Genomic DNA, 27,584 nt, shown 5'->3' with positions numbered 1-27,584 from the left:
TGTGTATTTAATGTATTTAATGGTGTGATCCTTTCCTAAGTTAGATCCTTAGGAAACAATGTGCTTATATTAATGGAATTGCCCCCTCCACATTACACATTATGTGCATGTGCCTCATCGTGGATTTGGGGCAGGTACTAATACACATCCACTTGTCCATAATCTATTTCAAAAGGCCTGTATTAATTTCCTAGGGATGCCACAAACTACCACAAACTTGGAGGCTTAACCCTTTTCCCATTCGCCCCAAGAATACTCACGAGCGGCCTTGCAGCTGCAGCATTCACCTCACAATCATGTTGCTTCAAAATATCCTGCTTTTATTATTATTTTCTCAGCACTCTAGTATCTTGACTTTGGAAACAAAAAACATCATTCTATCTATAGCATTCTGTTTTTAGTAGTGGTATTTTCATTTACAAAATGTAGTAATTCTTGATTGCTGAAAACGCCAAATTCTAGAAAATATTGCATTTCTAGGCATGATGATAACATCGTTCCTGAATAGTTATTGGCTAAATATTCATTTGATGAATCTGATTTTTCTGAAATAAATGATTCTGCTGATTCAGATGATTCTGATCTTAGTTCTGTTTAGAAATAACTTCAAGACCTGGTGGTGACAAAAATCTCTCAGCATTTGCTTGTCTGTAAAGTATTTTATTTCTCCTTCACTTATGAAGCGTAGTTTGGCTGGATATGAAATTCTGGGTTGGAAAGTCTTTGCTTTCAGAATGTCAAATATTGGCCCCCACTCTCTTCTGGCTTGTAGAGTTTCTGCTGAGAGATCAGCTGTTAGTCTGATGGGCTTCCCTTTGTGGGTAACCTGACCTTTCTCTGGCTGCCCTTAACATTTTTTCCTTAATTTCAATTTTGATGAATCTGACAATTATGTGTCTTGGAGTTGCTCTTCTTGAGGAGTATCTTTGTGGCATTCTCTGTACTTCCTGAATTTGAATGTTGGCCTGCCTTGCTAGATGGGGGAATTTCTCCTGGGTAATATCCTGCAGAGTGTTTTCCAACTTGGTTCCATTCTCCCCGTCACTTTCAGGTACACCAATCAGATGTAGAATTGTTCTTTTCACATAGTCCCATATTTCTTGGAGGCTTTGTTCATTTCTTTTTATTCTTTTTTCTCTAAACTTCTCTTCTTGCTTCATTTCATTCATTTGATCTTCCATCACTGATACCCTTTCTTCCACTTGATTGAATCGGCTACTGAGGCTTGTGCATTTGTCACGTAGTTCTCGTGCCATGGTTTTCAGCTCCATCAGGTCCTTTAAGGACTTCTCTGCATTGGTTATTCTAGTTAGCCATTCGTCTAATTTTTTTTCAAGGTTTTTAACTTCTTTGCCATGGGTTCAAACTTCCTCCTTTAGCTCCGAGTAGTTTGATCGTCTGAGTTCTTCTCTCAACTCGTCAAAGTCATTCTCCATCCAGCTTTGTTCCGTTGCTGGTGAAGAGCTGCGTTCCTTTGGAGGAGGAGAGGTGCTCTGCTTTTTAGAGTTTCCAGTTTTTCTGCTCTGTTTTTTCCCCATCTTTGTGGTTTTATCTACCTTTGGTCTTTGATGATGGTGACATACAGATTGGGTTTTGGTGTGGATGTCCTATCTGTTTGTTAGTTTTCCTTCTAACAGTCAAGACCCTCAGCTGCAGGTCTGTTGGAGTTTGCTGGAGGTCCACTCCAGACCCTGTTTGCCTCGGTATCAGCAGCGGAGGCTGCAGAACAGCGGATATTGATGAACAGCAAATGTTGCTGCCTGATCGTTCCTCTGGAATTTTTGCCTCAGAGGAGTACCAGGCCATGTGAGGTGTCAGTCTGCCCCTACTGGGGGGTGCCAGGCCTGCCCTAAAAGAGCTCCTGAAGGAAGCACTAAACATGGAAGGGAACAACCGGTACCAGCCACTGCAAAAACATGCCAAATTGTAAAGACCATCGAGGCTAGGAAGAAACTGCATCAACTAACGAGCAAAATAACCAGCTAACATCATAATGACAGGATCAAATTTACACGTAACAATATTAACCTTAAATGTAAATGGGCTAAATGTGCCAATTAAAAGACACTAACTGGCTAATTGGATAAAGAGTCAAGACCCATCAGTGTGCTGTATTCAGGAAACCCATCTCACGTGCAGAGACATACAGAGGCTCAAAATAAAGGGATGGAGGAAGATCTACCAAGCAAATGGAAAACAAAACAAGGCAGGGGTTGCAATCCTAGTCTCTGATAAAACAGACTTTAAACCAACAAAGATCAAAAGAGACAAAGATGGCCATTACATAATGGTAAAGGGATCAATTCAACAAGAAGAGCTAACTATCCTAAATATATATGCACCCAATACAGGAGCACCCAGATTCATAAAGCAAGTCCTTAGTGACCTACAAAGAGACTTAGACCCCCACACAATAATAATGGGAGATTTTAACACCCCACTGTCAACATTAGACAGATCAATGAGACAGAAAGTTAACAAGGATACCCAGGAATTGAACTCAGCTCTGCACCAAGCAGACCTAATAGACATCTACAGAACTCTCCACCCCAAATCAACAGAATATACATTCTTTTCAGCACCACACCACACCTATTCCAAAATTGACCACATAATTGGAAGTAAAGCACCCCTCAGCAAATGTAAAATAACAGAAATTATAACAAACTCTCTCTCAGACCACAGTGCAAACAAACTAGAACTCAGGATTAAGGAACTCACTCAAAACCGCTCAACTACATGGAAACTGAACAACCTGCTCCTGAATGACTACTGGGTACATAATGAAATGAAGGCAGAAATAAAGATGTTCTTTGAAACCAACGACAACAAAGACACAACATACCAGAATCTCTGGGACACATTCAAAGCAGTGTGTAGAGGGAAATTTATAGCACTAAATGCCCACAAGAGAAAGCAGGAAAGATCCAAAATTGATACCCTAACATCACAATTAAAAGAACTAGAGAAGCAAGAGCAAACACATTCAAAAGCTAGCAGAAGACAAGAAATAACTAAAATCAGAGCAGAACTGAAGGAAATAGAGACACAAAAAACCCTTCAAAAAATCAATGAATCCAGGAGCTGGTTTTTTGAAAAGATCAACAAAATTGATAGACTGTTAGCAGGACTAATAAAGAAGAAAAGAGAGAAGAATCAAATAGACACAATAAAAAATGATAAAGGGGATATCACCACCAACCCCACAGAAATACAAACCACCATCAGATAATACTATAAACACCTCTATGCAAATAAACTAGAAAATCTAGAAGAAATGGATAAATTCCTTGACATGTACACCCTCCCAAGACTAAACCAGGAAGAAGTTGAATCTCTGAATAGACTAATAACAGGCTCTGAAATTGAGGCAATAATTAATAGCTTACCAACCAAAAAAAGTCCATAAATAAATAAACCCTAACTAATGTGAACAATTCAGCTAAATTATAGATGTTATTGAATAGCTCTATTTCAAATACCAAGCTCTTCTTTTTGGCTAGTGCTTCTCCTGTCCTGTTTAAATAATCTCTGTTCACTTCCAAATCATGATGGTATTCTCCTCTGTGCTCTTTTAAAAAGAGCTCTTTTATTGTTTTTGAGAACACATGGACACAGCAAGGGGAACATCACACACTGGGGCCTGTTGCGGGGTGGGGAGAGGGGGGAGGGAGAGCATTAGGAGATATACCTAATGTTAAATGACGAGTTAATGGGTGCAGCACACCACCATGGCACATGTATACATATGTGACAAACCTGCACGTTGTGCACGTGTACCCTAAAACTTAAAGTATAATAATAATAAAAAAAGAAATAACTTCAAGAACAGTTTTTATATTTTATTTTCACGTTGAAAATCAGTCAAATTTGCTTCAGCCTCAAATAGCACGTTTATGTAAAGTTAAATGAGCGCTGGCCGTAACCTGCATTTTTAAATTCTAAACAGGAAAAGGGTTAAAAAAATAGACACTTACTCCGGCTCTGGAGGCCAGAAGTCTGAGATGAAAGCATCAGCAGGGCCGGCCCCTTCTGCAGGGTCCGAGGGAGGAACCTTTCATGCTTCCCTGGCCTCTGTGGCTACTACAGTCCCTGGGGTTCCCTGGTGTGCGGCTGCGTCATGCTGGCCTCTGCCTCCATCTCCAAGTGGCCTTTCCTCCTCTGTACATCTCTCGTTTCCCTGTTCTTTCTCTTGGGGACACTGGCTAGGTTTGAATGTCTCCTCCAGAACTCATGTTGAAATTTACTTGCCATTCTAGCAGTATTCAGAGGTGGGAACTTTAAGAGGTGGATTAGGCCATGAGAGCTGGCCCTCCTGCAAGGATTAATGCCATTATCATGAGAGTGGGGTCCTTCCAAAGGGTGAGTTTGTCCCTCTCTTGCCTCTAGGCCCTTTCACCTTGTGCTGTGTGATTATGCAGAAGGGAAGCCTTGCCTCTAGGCCCTTTCACCTTGTGCTGTGTGATTATGCAGAAGGGAAGCCTTGCCTCTAGGCCCTCTCACCTTGTGCTGTGTGATTATGCAGAAGGGAAGCCTTTGCCAGATTCTGGCTCTTTGACTTTGGGCTTTCCAGCCTCCAGGACTATAAGAACATACATTTCCATTGTTTGCATATTACCCAGTTTCAGGTATTGTGTTACAGCATCACAAAACAGACTAAGACAACACTGATAATGGATTTACAGCTCACCCTAAATCCAAGCTGATCTCAATACCCTTCAGTTAATTTCATCTGCAAAGAATCCTATTTCCAAATAAGATCACATTCTTCATATTCAGGCTCAGCACTAGCTATGATGGAATAGCGTGGAACTGACTAGGGTACCTATCAGAATTACTACACAAAACCTAGTGTAACTAGGCTGTGAGATACAAAGGGGCAGCTCACATTCTGCAGCTACTTTTTCTCTGAAGGGATTTGCCATTTCTAAACAAAAAAAAGAGACCTGTGTTTCAGGCAAAGTCCATACAGAGGGATGCAGCTCTCTGTGTATGTTTGTGTGAGTGGTAAAAGGCGAAGTTGTACATAAAAATTGGCAGAACTTTTTTTTGATATTGCAGGGATGTAGAGATAAAAACTTGAAAACTTTAGGGCCATGGAGGGTCAAGTGCCATGCCTGACACTACCAGTATTCCTGTCAAAATATTTTATTCAATTCTGGAGCTAAGGAGGGCAAGAAACAGATAGGCTCAGCAGAAAACCTTTAGAAGCAGAGTGGGGTTTTTAACAATATTTCAGGGCTGAGGATATGAATATTAGAGGTCAGTACCTGCTAGTGGGGTGGGAATTCCCAATGGACACCTTAGCTTACCCCTGGATAAACCAGGAGTTGATGGAATCTCACCCAAGCTGCAATCTAGCCTTGAGTCTGCTCAACTCTGTTTATAGGAAGGAAGTCTTCTCTTGCTCCATCTGCCCAACTTTCTGGAGTACAATAATATAATTTTGAGCCTTGGGAGTTTTTTTTGTAATATACATAGCATTCAGCTTTCAGTCAAAAATTACAAGTATGTCAAGAGAGCAAAATCAAGAAAAAAAAAACGTAATAGAAACAATACTATGGGTGACCCAGGTATTGGACTTAGCAGACAAGGTTTTAAAAATAACCATGATTAATATATTGAGGGAAATAGAGCACAAGTCAGAGACCACAGATATAAGGATGGAGAATTTTACCACATTGTTGGAATTTCCTAGAACTGAAAGATATATCATTTGAAATTAAGAGTATAGAGACAGAAATGTTGAAAGTAGCAGGATGGGAAATGAAGCTGATATGATAATACTTTAGTATAAAGTAGACTTTGGGTCTTAAAGCATTACTAAAAATAATGAACGACATTTAATATGACAAAGATGCCAATCTATGTAGAAAATGTCATTAACCTGTATGCACCCAATAACGTAGTTTCAAAATATATAAATCAAAAGTGTTATAACTCTAAGAAGAAAAAGAAGTATCTTCAATCATAATCGAAGACTTTAACAAACTTCTCTTAATGACTAGAAATGACTAACAGATTATTGATGATCATGACATTTTTTAATGTAAATATGATTACACTTTTCTTTGTAAACACTATGTGTTTAAAATATTCTGCCAGATTTCTATGTAGAACCAAGATCTTATGTGTGGCTTAAAAGGACTTGCACAATATGCCTCCAAATTACCTATTTTCTCTCTCTATTTTTTTCTATATATCCTGCTTTCTGTGTCATACAACTTCTGGATATCACAATTTTTTTTTTTTATAATACAAAAAAAATAAGGATGAACCAAAAACTGTTCTCACAGACAACAAGAGTACAGCATAAAATGTGTCTGCTAAACAGGTGAAAACTAATGATATATTTGCAAATTAGCTTAAGAAAGATAAGAAAACATGTAAAACATCAGAAATTGCTAGACAACAGGAATATATGAAATGAGAACTGATGAAAGTTAGGAAAGCATTAGAAAAGAATTCAGAAATAAAGACCAAATGCAAAGGAATATAATAGAAAGCAAATACAGAGAGCACAATAGGGAAAAAGGATACAAATGAGAGAAGTAAATAAAGAAAATGATAAAAGACATGCAAGATGAAAGGCAAATATAGAAGTTTGGTAAAGGAGATTCAACCTACATGTAAAAGGAGTCCCTGGACATTTTTTTAAAAAGTCAATTAAACAGAACAAATAATATTATAATTCAAAAATATATTTTCTAAAATTAAAAAAATTTAGTTAAATCTAGATATTGAAAGAATACCTGGGAAAATTGACTCAAACTAGTTTGCACAGAAATATAGCTTAATAAATCTATTTGACTATAAACATTAACAAAAAAACACCTTTGTGGATCCATGTAAAATGTTCAAATGCTTATAAGGGAAAGAGTATCAGCTTGGATTGGATTTTTGTAAATCATCTTTTTTTGTTAAAAAAAATTGGGAAGAATGTATTTTACTTACTCAAAAAGAGAATCTGAGTCAAGAATTTTAATATCCAGCTAAATTATTTTTTGAGTATAAAACCAGACACACAGTTATGAATATGCCAGAACTGAATGGTGTTCCCTTGAGTTATATTGAAAAAAAAAAAGCTTTATAAAACCAAGGTAAGATTGAAGAAGTTTCAGCAAAAGCCTCAAGCTGAGCACTGAATATGTTTAACTATGTAAGATCAAAAGATGGGAATGAAGGTACCAGAATACTTTGTAAATGTTCTATCTGTTATAGTTTAATAGTACAAAACTGGGAGATGTGAGAATATAACTAGAAAGTAGAATACTTCTCTTGATTCTCCCTGTAGATGTTAAGAGATCAGTTGAAGCTGACAATAGAATTGTACTCTTAAATGTAATTAAGAGTATAAATATTAAGACAATTATGACTAAAATTGGATGTAGAGGAAGAGAGATGGAAAAATGGTTGCTAGACAACCTCACTATTGGGCATAGTAGGGAACTAACATGCATTGTCTTAGAGAGGAGTGGACCAAGAGTTTTGCATAAAGCTTTTAATAAAAGATATCTGCTGGAAGAAGAGTTCTCCATTTTTAAGTGCCCAAAGAACTATCTAGATAGGACAAATAAACCGTAAAGTGCCATACATTAAATAGAATTAAAAATAAAATACTATGATGAAACTGAGATGAAAATGTCAGTCGTATTGATGTCTTTGTTGTTGTTGTTGTTTTTGTTTATTTTTGAGTCTTGCTCTGTTAGCCCAGGCTGAAGTGCAGTGGCACGATCATGGCTCACTATGAGCTTGAACTTCTAGGCTCAATCCATCCTCTTGCCCCGGCCTTCCACATAGCTGGAACTACAGGCGCATGCCACCCGGCCTGGCTCATTAGTTTTTTAGAGATGAGGTTTCACTATGTGGTCCAGGCTGCTCTCAAACAATTGGCTTCAGTCCTCCAGCCTCAGCCTCCCAAAGTGCTGGGATTATAGGCCTGAGCCACCATGCCTGGCTCATAGCAAAGTTTAAGGAAAAAAGAAAAAAACTTTCAGATTGGATTTTACAGATGAGGAAAAAAATCTGAGTCCATGCTGAATATAGGAGATGCCTTAAGCCAAAGTGATCCAGAAAGGATAAAGAGAAGAGATGTGAAATGTATACCAGGCAAATGAAAATAAAAATAAAGCAGATTATATGATTTTAGTATCGCACAAAACACAATTCAACCAAAAAATTATGAGGCAAAGATACTTATAATGCCAAAGACTAAAATTCACAATGAAAATACAATATATGTTAGTATCTAATTTTGAAGAAAATAAACAAATTTCACAAGGTGGAAACAATAAGAACCAAATAATAAGTAGCCACACATTAATAATGGAGACTAACGTATCAGTCCTTGGCAGGTCAAGTGCACAGAGATTATAAGATTATAGGAAACCTCTATATCATAATTGATAATGCATTATCTTGTCGATATTCATAGTAATGTTTGTCTGCCAACAAGGAAGGTGTCTTATTTTTAAGTGCACATCAAACATCTATGAACAATGACCATAAATGAATCCAGAGAAAAGCTCAATAAATTAAAATAAGAACAAAAAATCAACATTTTCTCACTATAATGCAATCAAAGTACAAATTTAAAAACCAAAAAGTTTCTTGCTTCTAAATATTAAAATTCCATCTGTTAAGCAACTCTTGGTTTAAAGGTATAAAACAAAATATGAAATTGAATTTCTTGAAAATAATGTTGTTTCTAACATGATCTGTCAGTGTCTCTAGAATACCCATAAACCAGTTTTTGAAGGGAAATTTATAGCACCAAATACCTATATCATACACATTTTTAAAAGGGAAAAAATAAATGAATATCCAACTAAAAAGCCAGACAAGGAACACCAAAGTAAATCAGAAGAAATAAATTGATAGAGATAAAAGCAGGTGATAAGTTAGAAAACAGAAAATCAGTAGAACTAATAAATAAATTAAAACACTAGTTGTGTTTTTTGTTTTGTTTTGTTTTGTTTTGTTTTGTTTTGTTTTTTTGAGACGGAGTCTCGCTCTGTTGCCCAGGTTGGAGTTCAGTGCCGCGATCTCAGCTCACTGTAACCTCCGCCTCCCGGGTTCAAGAGATTCTCCTGCCTCAGCCGCCTGAGTAGCTGGGATTATAGGCGCCCGCCACCACGCCCAGCTGTTTTTTATTTTTAGTAGAGATGGGGTTTCACTATGTTGGCCAGGCTGGTCTCAAACTCCTGACCTCAAGTGATCCACCTGCCTTGGCCTCCCAAAGTGCAGGGATTACAGGCATGAGCCACCATGCCTGGCGAAAACACTAGCTTTTTAAAAACATAAGCAACAAAATAAACTTAATAGTGCAATTTTTTTATAAAGAGAGAAAGCTTAATCTATAATTAGTAAGAAATGAGGAGGAGGCAGAAGCATGAAGCAGAAGGATTTTGAAAATCATGAGACTGCTTCTCATAATTGGTGCAAATTAATATGAAAGCCTCTATACAAATGGTTGAGTCACAGAAATTTAGTGTATCAAACTGGCCCCCAAAGTAGAAACAAATTTAACAGGCCACTTTTCATAGAAGAAATAGAGAACCTTTCCTAAGAACTGCTTGTGAAAGAGTACCAGGCCCATGTGCTTTCTCAGGGGATTTTACCAGCCTCTTAAACATCAAGTAGTCCCAAAGCATAGAGAAATAAGGAAGACATCAGACTGCTTTTTGAAGTAACCATAACTGATAGAAAACTTGATGAAATTTCAGAAAAGAGTTATATTTCATTTATGAATATCAATTGAAAAGCTTAAATAGGAACATAGAATTAGTGCATTAACAATAATTTATCATGTCCAAGTGGGGTTTATGCATAGAATGCAAGGATGATTCACTATCAATAAATCCACTAATAATTCCCTCATAATATTAACTGACATAAAAAGAGGACTCTTATAACCATAGGTTCCTCCAAAGAGGAACCATCCAGTTCCTGGATGCTTCAATAAAATTCTGGATTCATTTCTGCTAAAACACCTGGTAAAAGAGGAATCCATGAATGCCCCTTTCAAATGATAAAATGCTTATCTCAGCCCAAAAGCTGACATCTTACTGAGAAAACTTTAGAGGTATTCTATGGTTGGGAACAGAGCCAGAATGTTCATTAATTCCACGACTATTGTACAGGGTATTGGAGGTATTTCTGTATGAAATTAGACAGGACAACTTAACAGATATTACCCCTGAAAAGAACAGCTAAAATTATTCATAGGTGACAAGATTGCATATCTGGAAAACCCAAGATAATTAGTGGCCAATATGAACAATAAAATAATTAAGTGAAAGATTAGTAGTAGTATTTAAACTAATATATGGAATTCAATGGTCTTTATAGATATAAAAAATAACCTCTGAGAAGTTATAGTGGAAGAGGAGAACTCATTGAGAATAGCCTCAAAAAGGATAAACCTGCAAACCTGCATTAAGAACATTTTTTTTTCCCCAGAAGTGTAGACTTGGACAAACACAAAATCCTAACTTGTTCTTGGATAGAAGATTTAGTTTCCTAAAGAAGGCAGTTCTCTGTAGGTAATTTGTAAATTTAACACTGCCCCAACAACAACAACAACAACAAAATGCCAGTAGGTTTTTCTGTAGCTGTACTGTTTGACTGAAAGTTACTTGGGAGAATAAACAAGTAACAATGGTCAAAATACCCCCGGAAAAAAGAACATTATGATGAGGAGAACTTGCCCTGTCAGCCATTAACCTATGTTGGAAAGCCTTTCGAATTAAAACCATGTGGAACTGGTGCACGAATACCAGTATTTCTTAGCTCCCGCCACGGAAGGTGCTTGAAAGCAGTGACATTCCAGCCATCACCCTTAGTACCCTCTTTGCAACCTCTAAATGTCGATCCCCACTAATAGAAGCCAGAACTCCCTGGATGGAGAGCTGGTTCCAGGTCTGTGGCAGAAGACTTACAAGATGAGCCAGGGACATCTTGTGCCAAAGAGAAAAGAAATCAAAGGGCCACAGGCAACAGCCAATTTCCAAGGCCTTAAAGCTACTGCTGCCTTAGGCATGCACTACTGTCTGCTGGTTAGACCAGCGGGCAGCACCACACCTGTGCCGTATTCTCTTGGCCAGCAGAGGGCTAGCTGTGCATCCAAAGAGTAATGACTGTGATTGACTTCAACATTGTGTATCTAAACCCTCATCATTTTTGATAATGCTCCCCCCAAAAAGCTATAGCTAAAAACAAAAACATAAAATGTCATTGGTCCCCATTTGGAGGTAACTAGGGCACCTGTCCCTTACTCAGAAGTGTGCCTTATAAAGGAAAATAAACATTTGTCTGCCTTTCCTGTTCGGACTGTATTTTAAGTAAACCAAATACCCTACTTGATAAGGGAAAGTTATTTCTTAGAGAATTGCAGACAAGTGGAATGGATGAATGGCAGAATTAGAAAATCACCCTCTTCAGTCTCAGATGCAGTAATTGACTTAGGCAAATGTCATCAGTAGATGAAATTATCAGATGAAGATCATGGCCCAAAGGAAGCTTGAATAATAGATATTTCGCTTAAGAACACATACAAATGGCCAATGGGTACAGGAAAAAAGGGCTCACATCAGCAATCATCAGGGAAATGCAAGTCAAAACCATATTGAGACACCACCTCACACCTGTTAGAATATCAGAAAGACAAGTGATGATGAGGATGTGGAGAAAGGGGAGCTCCCCCACAGTCGGTGGGAATGCAAAATGAGGCAGCCACTGTGGAAAATGTGTGTTGTTTCCTCAAAAAGCAAAAAGTAGAATCCACATGATCCAGCAATCTCACTCCTGGGTATTTGTCCAAAAGAATCGAAATCAGTATATGAAAGAGATACCCGCGCTTCCATGGCCATTGCAGCACTCTTCACAATATCCACAATGTGGAAGCACCCTAAATGTCCGTCACAGAGGAATGGATAAGGAAAATGGAGTGTACACGTGGAATGACATATTATCCCAAGGCCTTAAAAAGTTACTGCTGCCTTAGGTATTTACCACTGTCCACTGGTTAGACCAGTGGGCGGTACGACACCGCCCTGTTCTGCTACGTCTTTGCAAGAGGAGGTGCCAGAGAAAAGGGTGGGGCTTATTACTGTGTGTGCCATATTTATTTTGCCAGACCTTGATGGAGGTTGACAAGAGTTGGAGATTGTGCGTCAGCCTTGCAGCCTGATGAGATGGTGCCATTCGTCTCCCATGGCTTGTGTGGCGGGCGGCCAGGTGGCCCTGCATGCCACCATCAGGAATTCTCTAACAGAGCCTTTGCCTCTTGCTGTAAGGAGGCAAGGCTTCTGTTTTAGTGTGACTTTGTTTTAAATCTTGAACGTTTTGGTCTTCTGAGAATAGTTTACTTTTTTGTAAACTAAAAATTCAGTATCTGAAGAAATGTGCAGAATATTCAGAAAATGTCATTTCTGGAATTATTTTCAAAAGAAAAATAAGTGAGCCTAATATGATAGTTGATTCCTCTGTGGAAAATATCGCTATCATTGTCACGTTTCAGGAGTGCAGCACTCACTTCTGTTTGCAATTCTTTGTCCCCTTTCTTCTGTGGGATTAATTTGGGTAAAGGGAAATGAAGGTCACATGTCAGGAACTCTGTGAAAGGAAAAATGAAAAACTTCATCCTCGCAGACGTGGCTCAACAGAATTACAAAACAGTTGTAATGAATCGGTGTAGTCCTGTTTCCAAAACACTTCTCTTCTTCAGTAGTACATTCAGTCCCTTACAATTTTTGTAAAAACATTTTTGAGCAGTCAAGCGTTATTCCAGCACCCACAGATTTATGCCACATCCTCATCTTTTGCCTGAAAAATATTGCTTCCCTTTTTCTGGCTTCTTCTCTCAGGACTTCTTGATTTGGTTCTGGCATAAGATTCACCTGCATAGGTTTTACTTCCAACTCAGTTTTCTGAGTATGTCTTAGCCACAGCTCGTTTCTCTGTGGTGGGTGAAGTGCTTCCTGACTCCAGTGAGTACCTCTAATTAAAACACATGGATTGTGGTTACATTAAATCATTTGCAGAGCTGTTCATTACCATCGCTCTGTGTCATATAAGAGGCTTATTGTCCTTCTGTATTTATTGACAGTGTGTAGGATCACAGCATAAGGAAACTGTGTATCTACTAAAATATTCATATTTGGGCTTCCAGTTGCTGTGTCACATGTAAAGTTGTCATGATCAGAAAATTCATGTACCCCAAGAATCCCCTGGACCAAAAGATGTTTCATTTGATTCCCTTCTCACTGAGGAAACAAAAGACCTTTCCTGGATCCGTTTTACCTCGCCTCCTGCCACTATATTATGTCATTCTGTGGTGTTTTGAGGTTTCATGCAAATGGGAGCCAGTTGATCTCAGGAAGTGCTTTTCAAGAGGTGAGTGGCCTTGGAAGGCTGCCTGCCCTCAGCCTGGCTTCCTTGTCTATAGAATTGGGACAATAAGTGTTTTCTTCATGGTGCTGTCTAGAGGGTTACACGAGGAAATTTATATAAAATTCTTATCAGTGCCTTGCAAAAAGTCAGTGTCCAGAAAGTACTTGCTGCTGTTAACCTCTGTATTTTATCAGTGGAAATAATGGATGGAAAAGAGATTCTGTCATTATAATTTCCCTTATCCATTTAATCTAAACAGCAGGCAGACAGGAGTTCTGAAGAGTGGATGCTCAGAAACCCTTTGATATTAAATCAGTCCTGAATTAAAAATAGCAAAATAAGCAAAGATGGTTTTGGAAACACCTGTGAGATTAGAGGGAATTTGAGGATGCCCTGAACCATGTGTGAATGGGAGTTGTCTTTGGCAGCCTAGTGAAATAAACAGCAAAAGCTTAGTCAGAAAAATCAGTTTGGAATCTCAGCACTGAGGCTCCCTGGCTGTCCTGGTAAAATGCTTTCTACCTGTCATGGTTTCCTCAATAAAAAATGGAGATTTCAATAAAATGTGGATGCACCTTGGTCCGTTATTGTAAATGGTTTATGTAACAGTTGTGTTTTGTAAATAGTGACACACTGTGTAAATGTTAGGGTTACCCTCACCCAGTGGTTCCCAAAGTGGGGTGCCCTGGACCAGCAGCATCAGCCCGACCTGGGAACCTGTTAGGAGTGCATGTTCCCAGGCCCCACGCCACCCCTTACAGCAGCAACGCACAGGAATACTTTTCAAATAAAGATGTGCTTGTGGCAGAAGAAAATAAAATGTAGTCATATTATTTCTCCACTTTCCTTCAAAATTCAGCTGACCCTTGAACAACATGGTTTGAAATGCATGGGTCCACTTATACATGATTTTTTTTTCAACAAATATATTAACATTTTTGGAGATTTTCAACAATTTGAAAAAACTCACAGAAGAACCACATGGCCTAAAAGAAAATTAAAAAGATATGTCATGAATGCATAAAATAGATGTAGATATTCACCTATTTTATCCTTGACTTTCATAAAATATACACACATCTTTTTAAAAAGTTAAAATTTATTAGAATGTATGCACATTCTCAGTCAAGAGAAATGTAAACAGATGCAGAAATGTCATATGAAATCATCACGTCATAAACTCGACTGTAGTCCATCCGGCACTACTGTCCTCATGTCATCGCCCCTGCTGCTGTTGCTGTTGTGGTGAGCTCAGGAGTTACAAGTATCCCTTAAAACGCTGTGTGATGCTCATCACCTCTGTGTGAGCTGTTTGTCTCTCCAGTAAATTGTGTGTTGCAGTAAAAGGTGGTCTCTTATAGCTCTCGTGTATTTTTCATTGTGTTTAATGCAATACTGTAAACCTTGAATTACACCATGGGGCCCATAGGAAGTGCCCCTAGAGATGCTGAACCTTCTCCCAAGAAGCAGGGAAAGCCACGACTTTACAGAAAAAGCTGAATTGCTTGGTATGTACCATAGACTGGCAGTCAGCTGCCATTTCAGGATAAATGAATCCAGTGTAAGAAATAGTGTAAAAAAAGAAAAGGAAACTCGTGGAGACGTGACTGCAGCTATGCCAGCAGGCACGAAAACCTTGCACGTTTTGTTAAATCCTTTTTAATCTCATATTGCAAATGCAACTTTTATGTGGGTACAGGATTGTTAGGAGAAAGGCATACCTATAGACTCTAATATGATTCAAGAAAAAGTGAAGTCATTATCTGACAAAGCAAAGGGAAGGTGAAGGATGGCTTGATAATTTTAGAAAGAGGTTTGGCTTAAAAAGTTCAAGATAACAGGAGAAGCAGCTTCTGCTGACCAAGAGGCAGCAGCTGAGTTCCCAGACACCATTAAGGAAATCATTGAGGGCCGGGCATGGTGGGTCACGCCTGTAATCCCAGCACTTTGGGAGGCCAAGGCGGGTGGATCACCTGAGGTCAGGAGTTCGAGACCAGTCTGGCTAACATGATGAAACCCCGTCTCTATTAAAAATACAAAAATTAGCCAGGTGTAGTGCTGGGCACCTGTAATCCCAACTACTTGAGAGACTGAGGCAGGAGAATCGCTTGAGCCCAGGAGGTGGAGTTTGTAGTGAGCTGAGATTGCACCACTGCACTCCAGCCTGGGCGACAGAGCAAGATGCTGTCTTAAAAGAAAAAAAAAGAAAGAAAGAAAATACTTGAGGAGAAAGGATATCTGCCTGAACAGGTTTTTAGTGCAGATGTAAGTGCCCAATTCTTAGGGAAAAACATGCCACAAAGGACATTTATTGGTAAGGAAGAGAAGGAACAGGTCAGCTCTACTGGTTTGTGCAAATGCAGCTGAGCTTGTGATTGGGGCTGCCCTTATCCATAAAACAGCCTTGGAGGGAAAAAAACACCACCTGCCAATCTTTTCATTGTTCACCAAGAAAGCAGGACAGTGAGAACCTTTTCCTAGATTGGTTCCATTGATACTTTGTCCCTGAAGTCAGGAAGCGATTGCCTTTTTTTTTTTTTTGAGACAGAGTCTAGCTATGTCACCAGGCTGGAGTGCAGTGGTGCAATCTCAGCCCATTGCCACCACTGCCTCCTGGGTTCAAGCGATTCTCCTGCCTCAGCCTCCCGAGTAGCTGTGATTACAGGCACGCACCACCACGCCCAGCTAATTTTTGAATTTTTAGTAGAGACGGGGTTTCACCATGTTGGCAAGGATGGCCTCGATCTCCTGACCTCATGATCCGCCCACGTTGGCTTCCCAAAGTGCTGGGATTACAGGCGTGAGCCACCGCGCCCGGCCATGACTACCTTTTAAAGTTCTTTTGATGTTGGACAATGCCCCTGGGCACCCAGAACCCAGTAAGTTTAACACCAAAGGCGTCAAAGTGGTCTTGCCCCCAAACAATGTCTGTAATCCAGACTCTAGATCAGAGGGTCATTACACATGGAACCCTATGGAAAGGGTTGTCAATGCTATGGAAGAGAACTTTGATAGAGAGAACATCATGAAAATCTGGAAAGATTACACCACTGAAGAGGCCATTACTGTTATAGGAAAAGCCATGTGGGCCATCAACCCTGAAACAATTCCCACTGGAGAGAACTATCCAGAGTTGTGCATGGCCTCATGGGATTTATGACAGGGCCAATCAAGGAAATCATGAAAGAGATTGTGGATATGGCAAAAAAGCTTTCAAGCTATGGATCTTGGAGAAATTCAAGAGCTAACAGACACAACACCAGAGGAGTGCTTCAAACCAATGCTGGACAGTGAGGAAGAAGACATGGAAGAAGCAGTGCCAGGAAACAAATTGACATTAAACAATCTGGAAGAAGGGTTCTGATGACTCAATGCGTTTGACATCTTTCATGACATGGATCCTTTTATGATATAGGCACTGAAATGAAAGCAAATGGTAGGAGAAGGATTGGTACCATATGGAAAAATGTTTAGAGAAATGAAAAAGCAAAAATGTCAGGCAGAAATTACAACGTATTTCTGTAAAGTTACACCGAGTGAGCCTGCCTCTGCTGCCTCCCCTTCCACCTCCTCCACCTCTTCTACCTCGGCCACCACTGAGACGGCAAAACCAACCCCTGCTACTCCTCCTCCCCAGCCCGCTCAACATGAAGACAATGAGGATGGAGACCTATGATGCCACTCAGTGAATAGTGAATATATTTTCTCTTCTTTATGATTTTTTAAATATCATTTTCTTTTCTTTAGCTTACTGTATCGTAAGAATAAAGTATTAATACATATAAAATATATGGTAATTGATTGTTTATGTTATTGGTAAGGCTTCTGGTCAGCAGTAGGTTATGAAAGTTTTTGGAGAGTCAAAAGCTTCATGTGGATTTTTGACTGCGTGGAGAGCCGGCACCCAGCCACCACATTGCTCAAGGGTCAACTGTATATCAGACATTTATTTGTAGACTTTACTTCAAAACCTGCTTAGTCATTGACAGAATCGTTGGGAAGACCTAAATCTGAAGGACTCATTCTTACATTAAAATAGTTCTTTTTGGGTGATTATTTTATTTGCTGAGCAGAAGCTCTTTAGTTTGATGTAGTCCCATTTATTTACTTTTGTAACCTGAGCTTTTGTTCTGACTTTCAAAATATTATTGCCAAGGTCAATATTGAGGTGCTTTTCCACTATGTTCTCTTCGAGGAGTTTTATGATTTTAGGCCTTTCATCCGTTTCAAGTTGATTTTTGTGTATGGTGAAATAAAGGTCCAATTTCATTATTTTCTGTGCAGAAATCCAGTTTTCCTAACACCATTTATTAAAGAGATTATCCTTTCCTCATTGTGTCCTCTTGATGGCCTTATTGAAAATTAGTTGTCCATATACATTTAGATTTATTTCTAAGCTCTATACTCTGTCTAATTGGTCTGTGTTTTTGTTTTTCTGACAGTACCATGTTGTTTGTTACTATAGCTTTGTAATATAATCTTAAATCAAGTGTGATGCCTCCAACTTTATTTTTCTTAAATGAAAATGCAACTTACGGACTGGGAAAAATTATTTGCAAACCACATATCTGATAAGGGTTTAATATCCAAGATTTATAAAGAATTCTTGCAACTCAATAGCAGAAAAACAAATGACCTGATTAAAAAATGAGTAAAGGACCTGGATAGATATTTCTCCAAAGACAACATAAAAATGGCCAAAAAGCTATATGAAAAGGTGCTCCACATCACTAATCATAAGGGAAATGCAAATTGAAACCACCGAGCTAGCACCTCATACGTGTAAGGATGGCTATTATCAAAAAGACAAGAGATAGGAAATGTTGGTGAGGGTGTGAAACAAGGGAACCCTGTGCACTGTTGGTGGGAATGTAGGTTGGTGCAGCCATCTGGAAAACAGTACAGAGAACAGTGAAAATAGAACTATAATATGACCCAGCAGTCCTCCTTCTGGTATGTGCTCAAAGCAGAGGCAATCAACACCACGTAAAGTCGTCTGCCCTCCCATGTTCATTAGCATTAGTCACAAGAGCCAAGCTATAGAAACAACCTAAAAGCTCATCAATGAACAAATTAATAAAAAAATATGCTATAGGAGTGTGTGTGCATATGTCTGTACACACATGTACATGCAATGGTATAGCCACAGTGTGGAGGGACCTGGAGGACATTATGTTAAGTGAAATAAACCAGACACAAAAAGAAAAAGACTGCAGGGTCTCACTTCTGTGTGAAATCTGTATCTTTTTTTTTTTTTTTTTTTTTTTTTTTTTTTTTTTTTTGAGACAGAGTCTCGCTCTATCGCCCGGGCTGGAGTGCAGTGGCGCAATCTCGGCTCACTGCAAGCTCCGCCTCCCGGGTTCACGCCATTCTCCTGCCTCAGCCTCCGAGTAGCTGGGACTACAGGCGCCCGCCACCGCGCCCGGCTAATTTTTTGTATTTTTTTAGTAGAGACGGGGTTTCACCGTGGTCTCGATCTCCTGACCTCGTGATCCGCCCGCCTCGGCCTCCCAAAGTGCTGGGATTACAAGCGTGAGCCACCGCGCCCGGCCGAAATCTGTATCTTAACAAGAGCTCAAAGACACCAAGATAGATGATGGAAGTGTGGTTAACAGGGTAGACGTAGGCGGGGAAGGGGAGGAAATGGGGAGATGTGGGTCAAAGGGTACGAAACAGCAGCTGCTAGGATGGAGAAGTCCAGGTATCTAACGTGCAACATGAGTGCTCAAGTTAGTAAAACCATGGTGTATTAAGGATTTTCCTGAACCACATAGATTTTAGCAGTTCCTGTCACAAATACAAGTAGCGATGTGAGATGCTAGATATGAGAGTCCACCTCTCCACAGTAACCAGTACTATTATCTTCATATCTGTAGCTATGGATCCCATAAAATCATGTTGCAAACTTCAAATATACACAATACACTTAATGTTTTTTTAAATAGTAGGTTTTTGCGGGAAAAGGAATCGCCTTTGACACCTTCCTCCTGCTGCAATGTGGCATTGCTGTTTATTACTAGTAGGCTTTCAGAAAATGTTTGTTGGTACACTTTGTTACTTAATGATTATCTCCCAATTCCATCAGAATGCTATCTGATAACAGATTTTGTCTCTAAAATAAACTATTTGATGGCAATTCTGGATATATATATCCAGAATTGTGTGTGTGTGTGTATATATATATATATAATTAAAGAGAAACTTATTTATCAACAGCTATAAAAAAACTAAGTATTTGAATTGCTCAAATTCTAAGCTGATGAGTAGGACGCAAAGCATAGCGTATGTACCTATCTCTCAAGTTTGTGGGGGAGGACAATAGAGCATCTTTTTTTTTTTTTCATTCAATTTGGAACTTCAAGGTAAGGTTGAATTACAGAATCTATATTCCTTCCTTAAAATTAGTCATCAATCATGAGCATATATTTAAAACTATTCACAGGGTACGATGGAGGCTTTTGATAGTAAATAGAAAGTATGACATAAGTTCACTAAGATGTTAAAAATCTACAAGAGAGAAGGGGAAAAGATGCCTATTTTATAAAGTTAGTTCCCCAGCTTGGATGATGTTTTGTCAGGCATCTCGGTTGTTGCTGTTGTATTTGATCAACTACACTAATCTATAGATGGTCCCTCTGCTCCGCGTAGCTTATAGGTGATTCCTGACTCTGAGTTAACATGGCACACCCGCTCATCTTGTCTTGTAGGCTTACGTGTATGAAATGGGCTCAAGCACATCTTCTCACCGGCTGGCTGGGCACACGGACACCGTCACTGGAGTGGCCTTCAACCCATCAGCACCCCAGGTACAGTCTTGCTGAGTGGGTGGGGCGCCTCTGCTGCACACAAGTCTTACATTATATTTTTGTATCTTTATGACTTTATTTTGGTGAAATCTTGTAATACTTAAGGTTACATGCCAGTGTTCACTGAGTGCAGGGAGAACTTAGGAAATATATTTTTATTGAAGAGAGAGAGAAATAAACCTTTATTGTGGGGAAATGAATCTGGAAAAGTTTCTTTTATAATGAAGGTGTTTGCCACTCAGCACTCATGCATGTTTGATTGAATGAAACAGGAATGTATGGGAAGACCTGTGGACAAATACGGTTACATGTAGACAAATACGGTTACATGGTGCACTAACATGAACACCAGTGCCAGCAAGAAAGAAAGCAGCAGAGCAAGTAAGAACAGGATTTTGAAAATTCTTATGGAAAAAAGTCTGCAGCATTTCCAGAAACTTTCTTAATTAGAAGAAAACATGAAAATAACCGTTGCAAATCAATTGTATATAAAAATGAATGGTCTTCTATTAAAATGTAGAGGGAGATTTTTTGCAAAGGATTAAAAATGTTAGGTATTGGCCAGGTGCAGTGGCTCACACCTGTAATCCCAGCACTTTGGGAGGCTGAGGCGGGTGGGTCACCTGAGGTCAGGAGTCCAAGACCAGCCTGGCCAACATGGCGAAACCCCGTCTCTACTAAAAAATACAAAAATGAGCCGGCCATGGTGGTGGGCGCCTATAATCCCAGCTACTTGGGAGGCTGAGGCAGGAGAATTGCTTGAACCTGGGAGGCGGTGGTTGCAGTGAGTCGAGATCGTGCCACTGCACTCCAGCCTGGGCAACAAAACGAGACTCTGTCTCAAAAAAAAATAAATAAATAAATATCAGGTATTAGTTATCTCCAGTGTTTGGGAATAATTTCTTTTTGTCTCTTTAAGATTGAGACTTTGATTCAGAGAATAGCATCACTGTGTGACTGTGTGCTCTGGCCTAGCGCGTGTGACCAGGTGGAACGGCACTCCACACGTGTCTTGTGACCCCGCTCCTCTCTGTTATACAACATAACGCTATGGTTCAGGGCATGTTGCCGTGCCTGGCACACGCGGTACTACCGCTGTATGTTGAATAATATTGAATATTGAAAATGAGTAAGTGCATCTTGTGCTGTCATGGACCAGAGCTTCCGTTGGCATCACCGCTGAATTCCATCCTTGGCCCTAATTGATCTTTTCAGTCTGCTCCAGATGGGAATTTGAATTTATGTTTTCCTTCCCTATTATAAACAATACTGAGACGTACGTCTTGATGACGCTTCACTCTTCCCATGATGGGACTGCCATGTACACTGTAAAGGACCTGCTTTTCTTGATAATATTTGTGCCATCACCTATTCCACATTTTTAAAATGTATTGTTTTGAGTTGTTGTATTCTTTTATAATCCTTTGAACAGCATTTGGGCAGTGAGATGGAGGGGTGGTCAGGAAAGAAAGAAAAATGAAAAGTGCAAAGCTAGACCCAGCAGGGTGGGTGGCGGGGAGAGGTGTAGTGATTTATGGGGAGAGTCAGATGTTAGCTGTCTTGACACTTCAGTATTTGGCACCAAAATGTCTTTCAGCCTGACTGACAGAATTTTTTTGAATACTTGAAAATTTTCAGTGAGAAAAAGGTTGGGTAGGTCTCTATTGCCCTTGAGATTAATGAATAAAAGAAGCAAATATGGCGTAAATGTAGTTATAAAAAATAAAGAGGAAAAAATAACAAGTTGTAGTTGTCACGAACCTTGCTTCCTGACGAAGGGCTGCTAAAGAACAGGCAGCGAGAAGCCAGTTATGTATACATATACATCATACTGATTCATTAAGGATAATGATATCATATACTGAATTTATATATATGTGTGTGTATATATATATATATATAAAATTCACTAAGTTCCTTATTTTTAAAAATTTCCTTATTTTTAAATATTTGGTTGGTTCCTTATTTTTAAAAGTTTCCTTTGTTTACTGATATTAGTCCACTTTCTCCCACATATATCACCTCACTACCATTCCTCTGTTTCCCAGTGTTGTAAATCAAACAACTGGAAGTAGTTTTTATTTTCATACATGGTATTAAAATAATTACTTATCATGACTACAGTAACTCTTAAAATATGTTTTCTGATCACTTAAATTTTCTCAGGATTGGACAATATTGGTAATTATTGAAGAGACAGTTAACCACATAAAATTGCGTAAAATTAAGATTTGGAAATAACCACAGGCAGGATAAGTTTTTGTTAAAAGTAAACATGATAAAGAAGCACTTGGGATGGTGGGACAGGACACTGGAAATCTTCTCCTTCACAAAGGCAATGAAAACAGTCACAGAAATTGTCAAAACCAGCTTTCTTAGAACTCTGAAAATTAACCAGAGGCCTGCAACAATCCCAAGATCATGTATGCAAGAAGAATGGCCGAGTCTCAGTAAGACAGCAACCTTCGAAGCCTATCCTGCATAATTTAATAAGAAAGGAGAGCTTCACTTTAAAATGAATACCCTTGGTTACCAAATGAAGTTCTTGTGTGCAGCACAGGTAAACTTGGAGGCAGTATTTATTTAATACGTGATTCCATTTAGCAGTATATGAGGGAGCTGCTATTTTGAAGGAAAGATTGATAGTACTCTCCTAAGCATGGTTTATTTTGTTTATGTTATAAAAACATACACACGAGGAAAACATGGGAACAAGTGTGGTCAAATACTGGAAGTCTGTGCCACAAACACCAACAGCATTTCCCCTGTCTAACAATGGGATCTGGTAATGAGAGAATGCTGGAGCTGTGAAAATCGGGGAGTGAAACGGTGAGAGCACAGCTCACACTTGGGGGATTGCTACTTTATTGACTATGATCAACTGTTCAGAATTTTACAGGACAGGTCCAGACCTGATGCAGGAAATCCCAGATTTGGGGCTTAGCCCAGCAGGGTTCTTGGCTTTGCTCAGGAAAGAATTCAAGAGTGAGGTGGCAGTAAAAGGGCAAGTTTTTTAAAGCAAAGTGTGTAGCAGAAGGGTAGCTGCACAGACAGAGCAGGGCCACTTCACAGGCAGAGTGGCCCAGAGCAGCATGCGTTGGTTGCTGGCGAGCATAGTTATACCCACTCTTAATTATATGCTAAATAAGGGCCGGGCTATTCATGAGCTTTCTGGAAAAGGGGTGGGAGTTCCAGAACCATATAAGGTCACTTCTGCGTTGTTTCCCTGCATTTGTAAACTGTCATGGTGCCAGTGGGAGTGTCTTATGCAGATGAATTATAATTAGTGCATAATGAGTAATGAGGGCAACCAGAGATGGCTTCAGCACCATCTTGGCCTCAGCTGGTTTGGGCCAGTTCCTGTGCTACATCCTGTTTTGACCAGCAGGGTCATGACCCAGACTCTGGAAACGAGCCCTGCTGACCCCTGCCTCAGACCCCCTAATTTCTAATTTCTGATGGGTACTTGGTAATGTTCTCTCTCACTCTCTATAAATTTAACTTAAAACATATATCTTATGATAAATACATTTTTAGCTCCACAGTCATTACTGCTACTTTGAAGTGGGCTGTTTGACAAATGGCTTAAGGCTGTCTATTCTACCTCCACATTACAGCCTCATCAAATGATCAGACCTTTCATCTATAACTTAAGCAAGTTTTTCTTGATAAAATGCAAAGCTGATCATTGCAGGATGACACCAGGAGTAAGCGGGTTTTGGGAATGGCCAGTTCACTACTGACTGTTGTTAACCTGGTGGAGAAATGTCATAGAAGCATGTCTGGTGCCACTGACACCCAGCCTGCGACGGTCTTTGCAATCAGGAGGAGAGACTCATGAAAATCGGCTCAGCCAGGAGGCAGACTCTGGCTGCTGCCGCGTACCTAGGGTGCTGGTGAGAGACCTTACATTAGAAACCTGGGGCATGATGACGTCTATGGCAGCTCCCACACTTCTTACTCCGTCATAACACAGGTGTCTATCAGGCTGTAGACATCTTGATCTCCCAGAGTCTCTCAGATACAGAATGGTCATTAATAGCATTTGTCCTGTGTATCTTACAAGGTTGCTTGGGAACAAATGATGCCGTATACAATAATAACCAAAGCTACTGTTGAGCGTCCCCCAAGAGCGAGGAGCTGTTTGAGGGTCTTTCCTCATGTTATTGAGTTCTTGTCCGCAGCTTTGTGTGCAGATGTTCGCGCAGCTGTGTCTCAGATGAGTGTGGGGATCCAGACAGATCAGTTTATATGCAGTTCAGAGTTTGCACCAGCATCCCCACGGCTTCCAAGCCCACGCACTTACGCCCCACTGTGAGCTTCTATGTAGGAAATCTGTTATGTGCTGCACACAATTGTAATAAGATAAAATACATTGTTCCTGCCATTTGTATTTAAATATTTATTTTAAAGTTCTTTTTGAAATTGGAAAAATAAAAAACCCAATCTAGATAGACTCGCCATTCATCCAAAACCTAGGCCGTGTTTGCAAGTCTTCCACGCTGAAACAACTTCCTGGCCTCTCACATTCATAAGAGGACTTTCTGGAAGATAAGCCCGTGCCATTGTTTTTATATCCCAAATGGCAGCCCACATGGTCGCTATGGATAAGAAAGTAAACTTTATGCTGACCTCTCACCTAACGCACCGTGTGGGCGCCGTTATTCCAGGACCATGTCACACTTTCACAGTTGGAGAGCGCCTTCCAGCTTGAAATCTCAGAGGGACCCGCCTTTGCCCACTAAGCATGCTCCAGGGTCAGCATTGCGGAGCGATGACACCAACCTCCCAGTAGGAGGATAAAACACACGTTAGAGAAACGCGTTTCCAGAGAAGGGGGATCAATAGGTGAAGATGGATGGGGAGAGAGAGAGAGACACGGATGGAATTTTTTTATGTGAATTGGCTCATGCAGTTGTGGAGGCTGAGAAGTCCCAGGATCTGCTGTCTGCAAGCTGGAGCCCGGGAAAGCTGGTGGTTTGTGCCAGCCTGAGTCCAAAGGCCTGAGAATGGGGGAAGAGTTGGGGGGTACTGGTGTAAGTCCCAGCCCAAGGGCAGGAGACCAGTGTCCCAGCGCAAACCGGGAGAAACGCAAATGGTTTAAAAGCTGCTGCGGCGAATGCCGTTGAGGGACGCTTGGACGCTTCCTGTCGCCGCTGTAACGAATCACTCCCATGGGCGGCGGAGGAAAAGGCTGATTTCCCGGACTGCAGTTCCGTGGTCGGGAGGTTGCGGGGCTCACGGGCTAAGCTCCCCCCGCAGGGCCGGTTCTTGGCCATTTCCGGCTTCCGGAGGCGCCGCCGTCCTGCCTCGGGGCCGAGTTCGTCTCCCGTCGCTCACTCCGACCGTCTCCTCGCCCGTCCTCCCTGTGTGGACCCTTTGTCCTTATCCTGCCCCCTGTGGTTACACCTGGGACATCCAGCACCATCTCCCCGTCTCCAGGCCCCGACGCAGCCACAGTCGCCAAGTCCTCTTCCCTGTGGGCGAATCTGTGGCCGCCCGTTCGCAGATGCCCGGACCGTGGTGTGGACATCGGGGGGCGCCATTCCTGGCTCGACGCGGACGCCCCCTCCTCAGCGCGGCCCTGCCCGGACCCCGCCCTCAGGCGCCACCTCCGCGTCCCATTCCCACTTTCTCAGGTCGCCCCTGGTGCCCTCGCAGCACCCACCCGGCAGAAAATCACCTGTGGACTGAGACGGCGCGTTGGTGCGTCTTTCCCCGTGGGCGCAGGGGTCTCGTCTCCCCGTCACCACTGGCATCCCTCTTGTGGCCCACGTAACTCTTTTTCTTTTCTTTTCTTTTTCTTTTTGAGTATATTTGAGAGGATCCTTCTTCCTTGCCACAGTTAAGCCAGTTTATATTAACATAAAATACATAACTATGATTCACGAGTGTATAGTTACTTAACTGTGATTTTCATAATTCTCTCTGTGCTAATTATAAATACACTCTTGAGGAAAGTTACCATCTTTCTTTCTTTGTTTCCTCTACTAAGAAAGTACCCTGTAAAGTACTTGGTATATTTTGAAAGATCCTTGAGTTCCAGTCTTGAAAAATAATTTCTTTCCTTTTCCTTTTCCTTTTTTTTCTTTTCTTTTCTTTTTCTTTTCTTTTTTTTTTTTTTTTTTTGTGAGAAAGGGTCTCACTCTTGCCCAGGCTAGAGTGCAGTGGTGCAATCACAGCTCACTGCAGCCTCGAACTCCTGGGTTCAAGCAATCCTCCTGCCGCAACCTCCTAAGTAGCTGATACTACAGGCATGCACCACCCCACCTGTCTCATGTTTTAATTTTTATTTTTAATAGAGATGGGGTCTCACTATTTTGCCCAGGCTGGTCTCAAACTCCTGCCCTCAAGCAGTCCCCCCACCTCAGCCTCCAAAGTGCTGGGACTACAGGTCTATATGCCACCATACCTGGCCTGAAAAATAATTTATTTTATGGTAATCTTCATCTTTGAGTTTTGTTATATGACAGAATTTCCCAAATACCAAAGGCTTTCCCTGACACTTATGGAAGGTCATCCAGTTCTGTCCGGCATCCCCTTCATCTTGGAGCATGGTGGAAGAGTGAAGTCCCACCAGACCTGCTGGCTGCCGTGGGGCAAGGTGGAGGCTGGCCACCATCCCATACCCCATGGTCACGCCCACCATGAGGCCCAGCCCAGCAGAGTGGAGAGTGAGTCCCCTGAGGGTGGGTGGACACAGAGAATGAATATTTCCAAACATGAACACACTCTACCACATTTCATTTTGTAATGTTACTGAATTTTAGGAGTGGTGTTAATCTGGTGCTAATTGTCTTTGTCTATAGAAGTATCTAAAGCAGGCCCACTACTCCAAAAGCTTTGCAGTATGCAGTTTTTCCAGTCATGGTTATCAGATACGTCCCTGAAATAACAATGCTTCTTCAGGAACGCATGGCAGATAGGCTTAGAAGCCTTCATTTTGCAGTAAAACATTTATTTGATTTTAAGATACATGTTATCCCTTCACTAACGTTTGTGCAATTGTTGAACCTTAAAATATTCATCCTTCCTTTTTAAAGTAGCATGTTCTTTCTCTGTTTTGTTAAATCTCTGGTGCACCCTACACATAATGTTGTTTAAAATCATGCCCATAAAATGAAACGTGACTCAAGCTTTTGTTTTAAGAAAATCTATTAGATGGTGCATCAAAATAATGATACGAAATTTTTATTTTAGGAAAAGACCCTTCTAAGTTCCAGCCCAGGCATATTAACATGTAAAGTGCATGTGTTGGCCTAGAGAGCGGGCTGCGTATTGAGGAGAGTAGGATGTTAGCTCACACAGGGCAGCCCCTCCCACCAGACAGGAAACGCAGGCCACCTGCCTTCAACAGCTCAGGATCAGTGTTGGGAACGATAACAC

General features: G+C 40.6%; 1 protein-coding gene across 1 annotated transcript in view; it reads left to right on the top strand.

Annotated features, from left to right (window-relative positions):
* Window positions 1–27,584, top strand: part of WDR27 (WD repeat domain 27) — a 295,727-nt gene that overhangs the window by 97,513 nt on the left and 170,630 nt on the right. The window contains exon 25 of the mRNA XM_063623917.1: window positions 20,100–20,198. Within this exon, the coding sequence (XP_063479987.1) occupies window positions 20,100–20,198 (99 nt within the window). The remainder of the gene's footprint in view (window positions 1–20,099; window positions 20,199–27,584) is intronic.

This window comes from Symphalangus syndactylus, chromosome 2 (assembly GCF_028878055.3).
Source record: "Symphalangus syndactylus isolate Jambi chromosome 2, NHGRI_mSymSyn1-v2.1_pri, whole genome shotgun sequence".
Classification (NCBI taxonomy): Eukaryota; Metazoa; Chordata; class Mammalia; order Primates; family Hylobatidae; genus Symphalangus; species Symphalangus syndactylus.
This window is presented reverse-complemented; position numbering and strand designations above follow the sequence as displayed.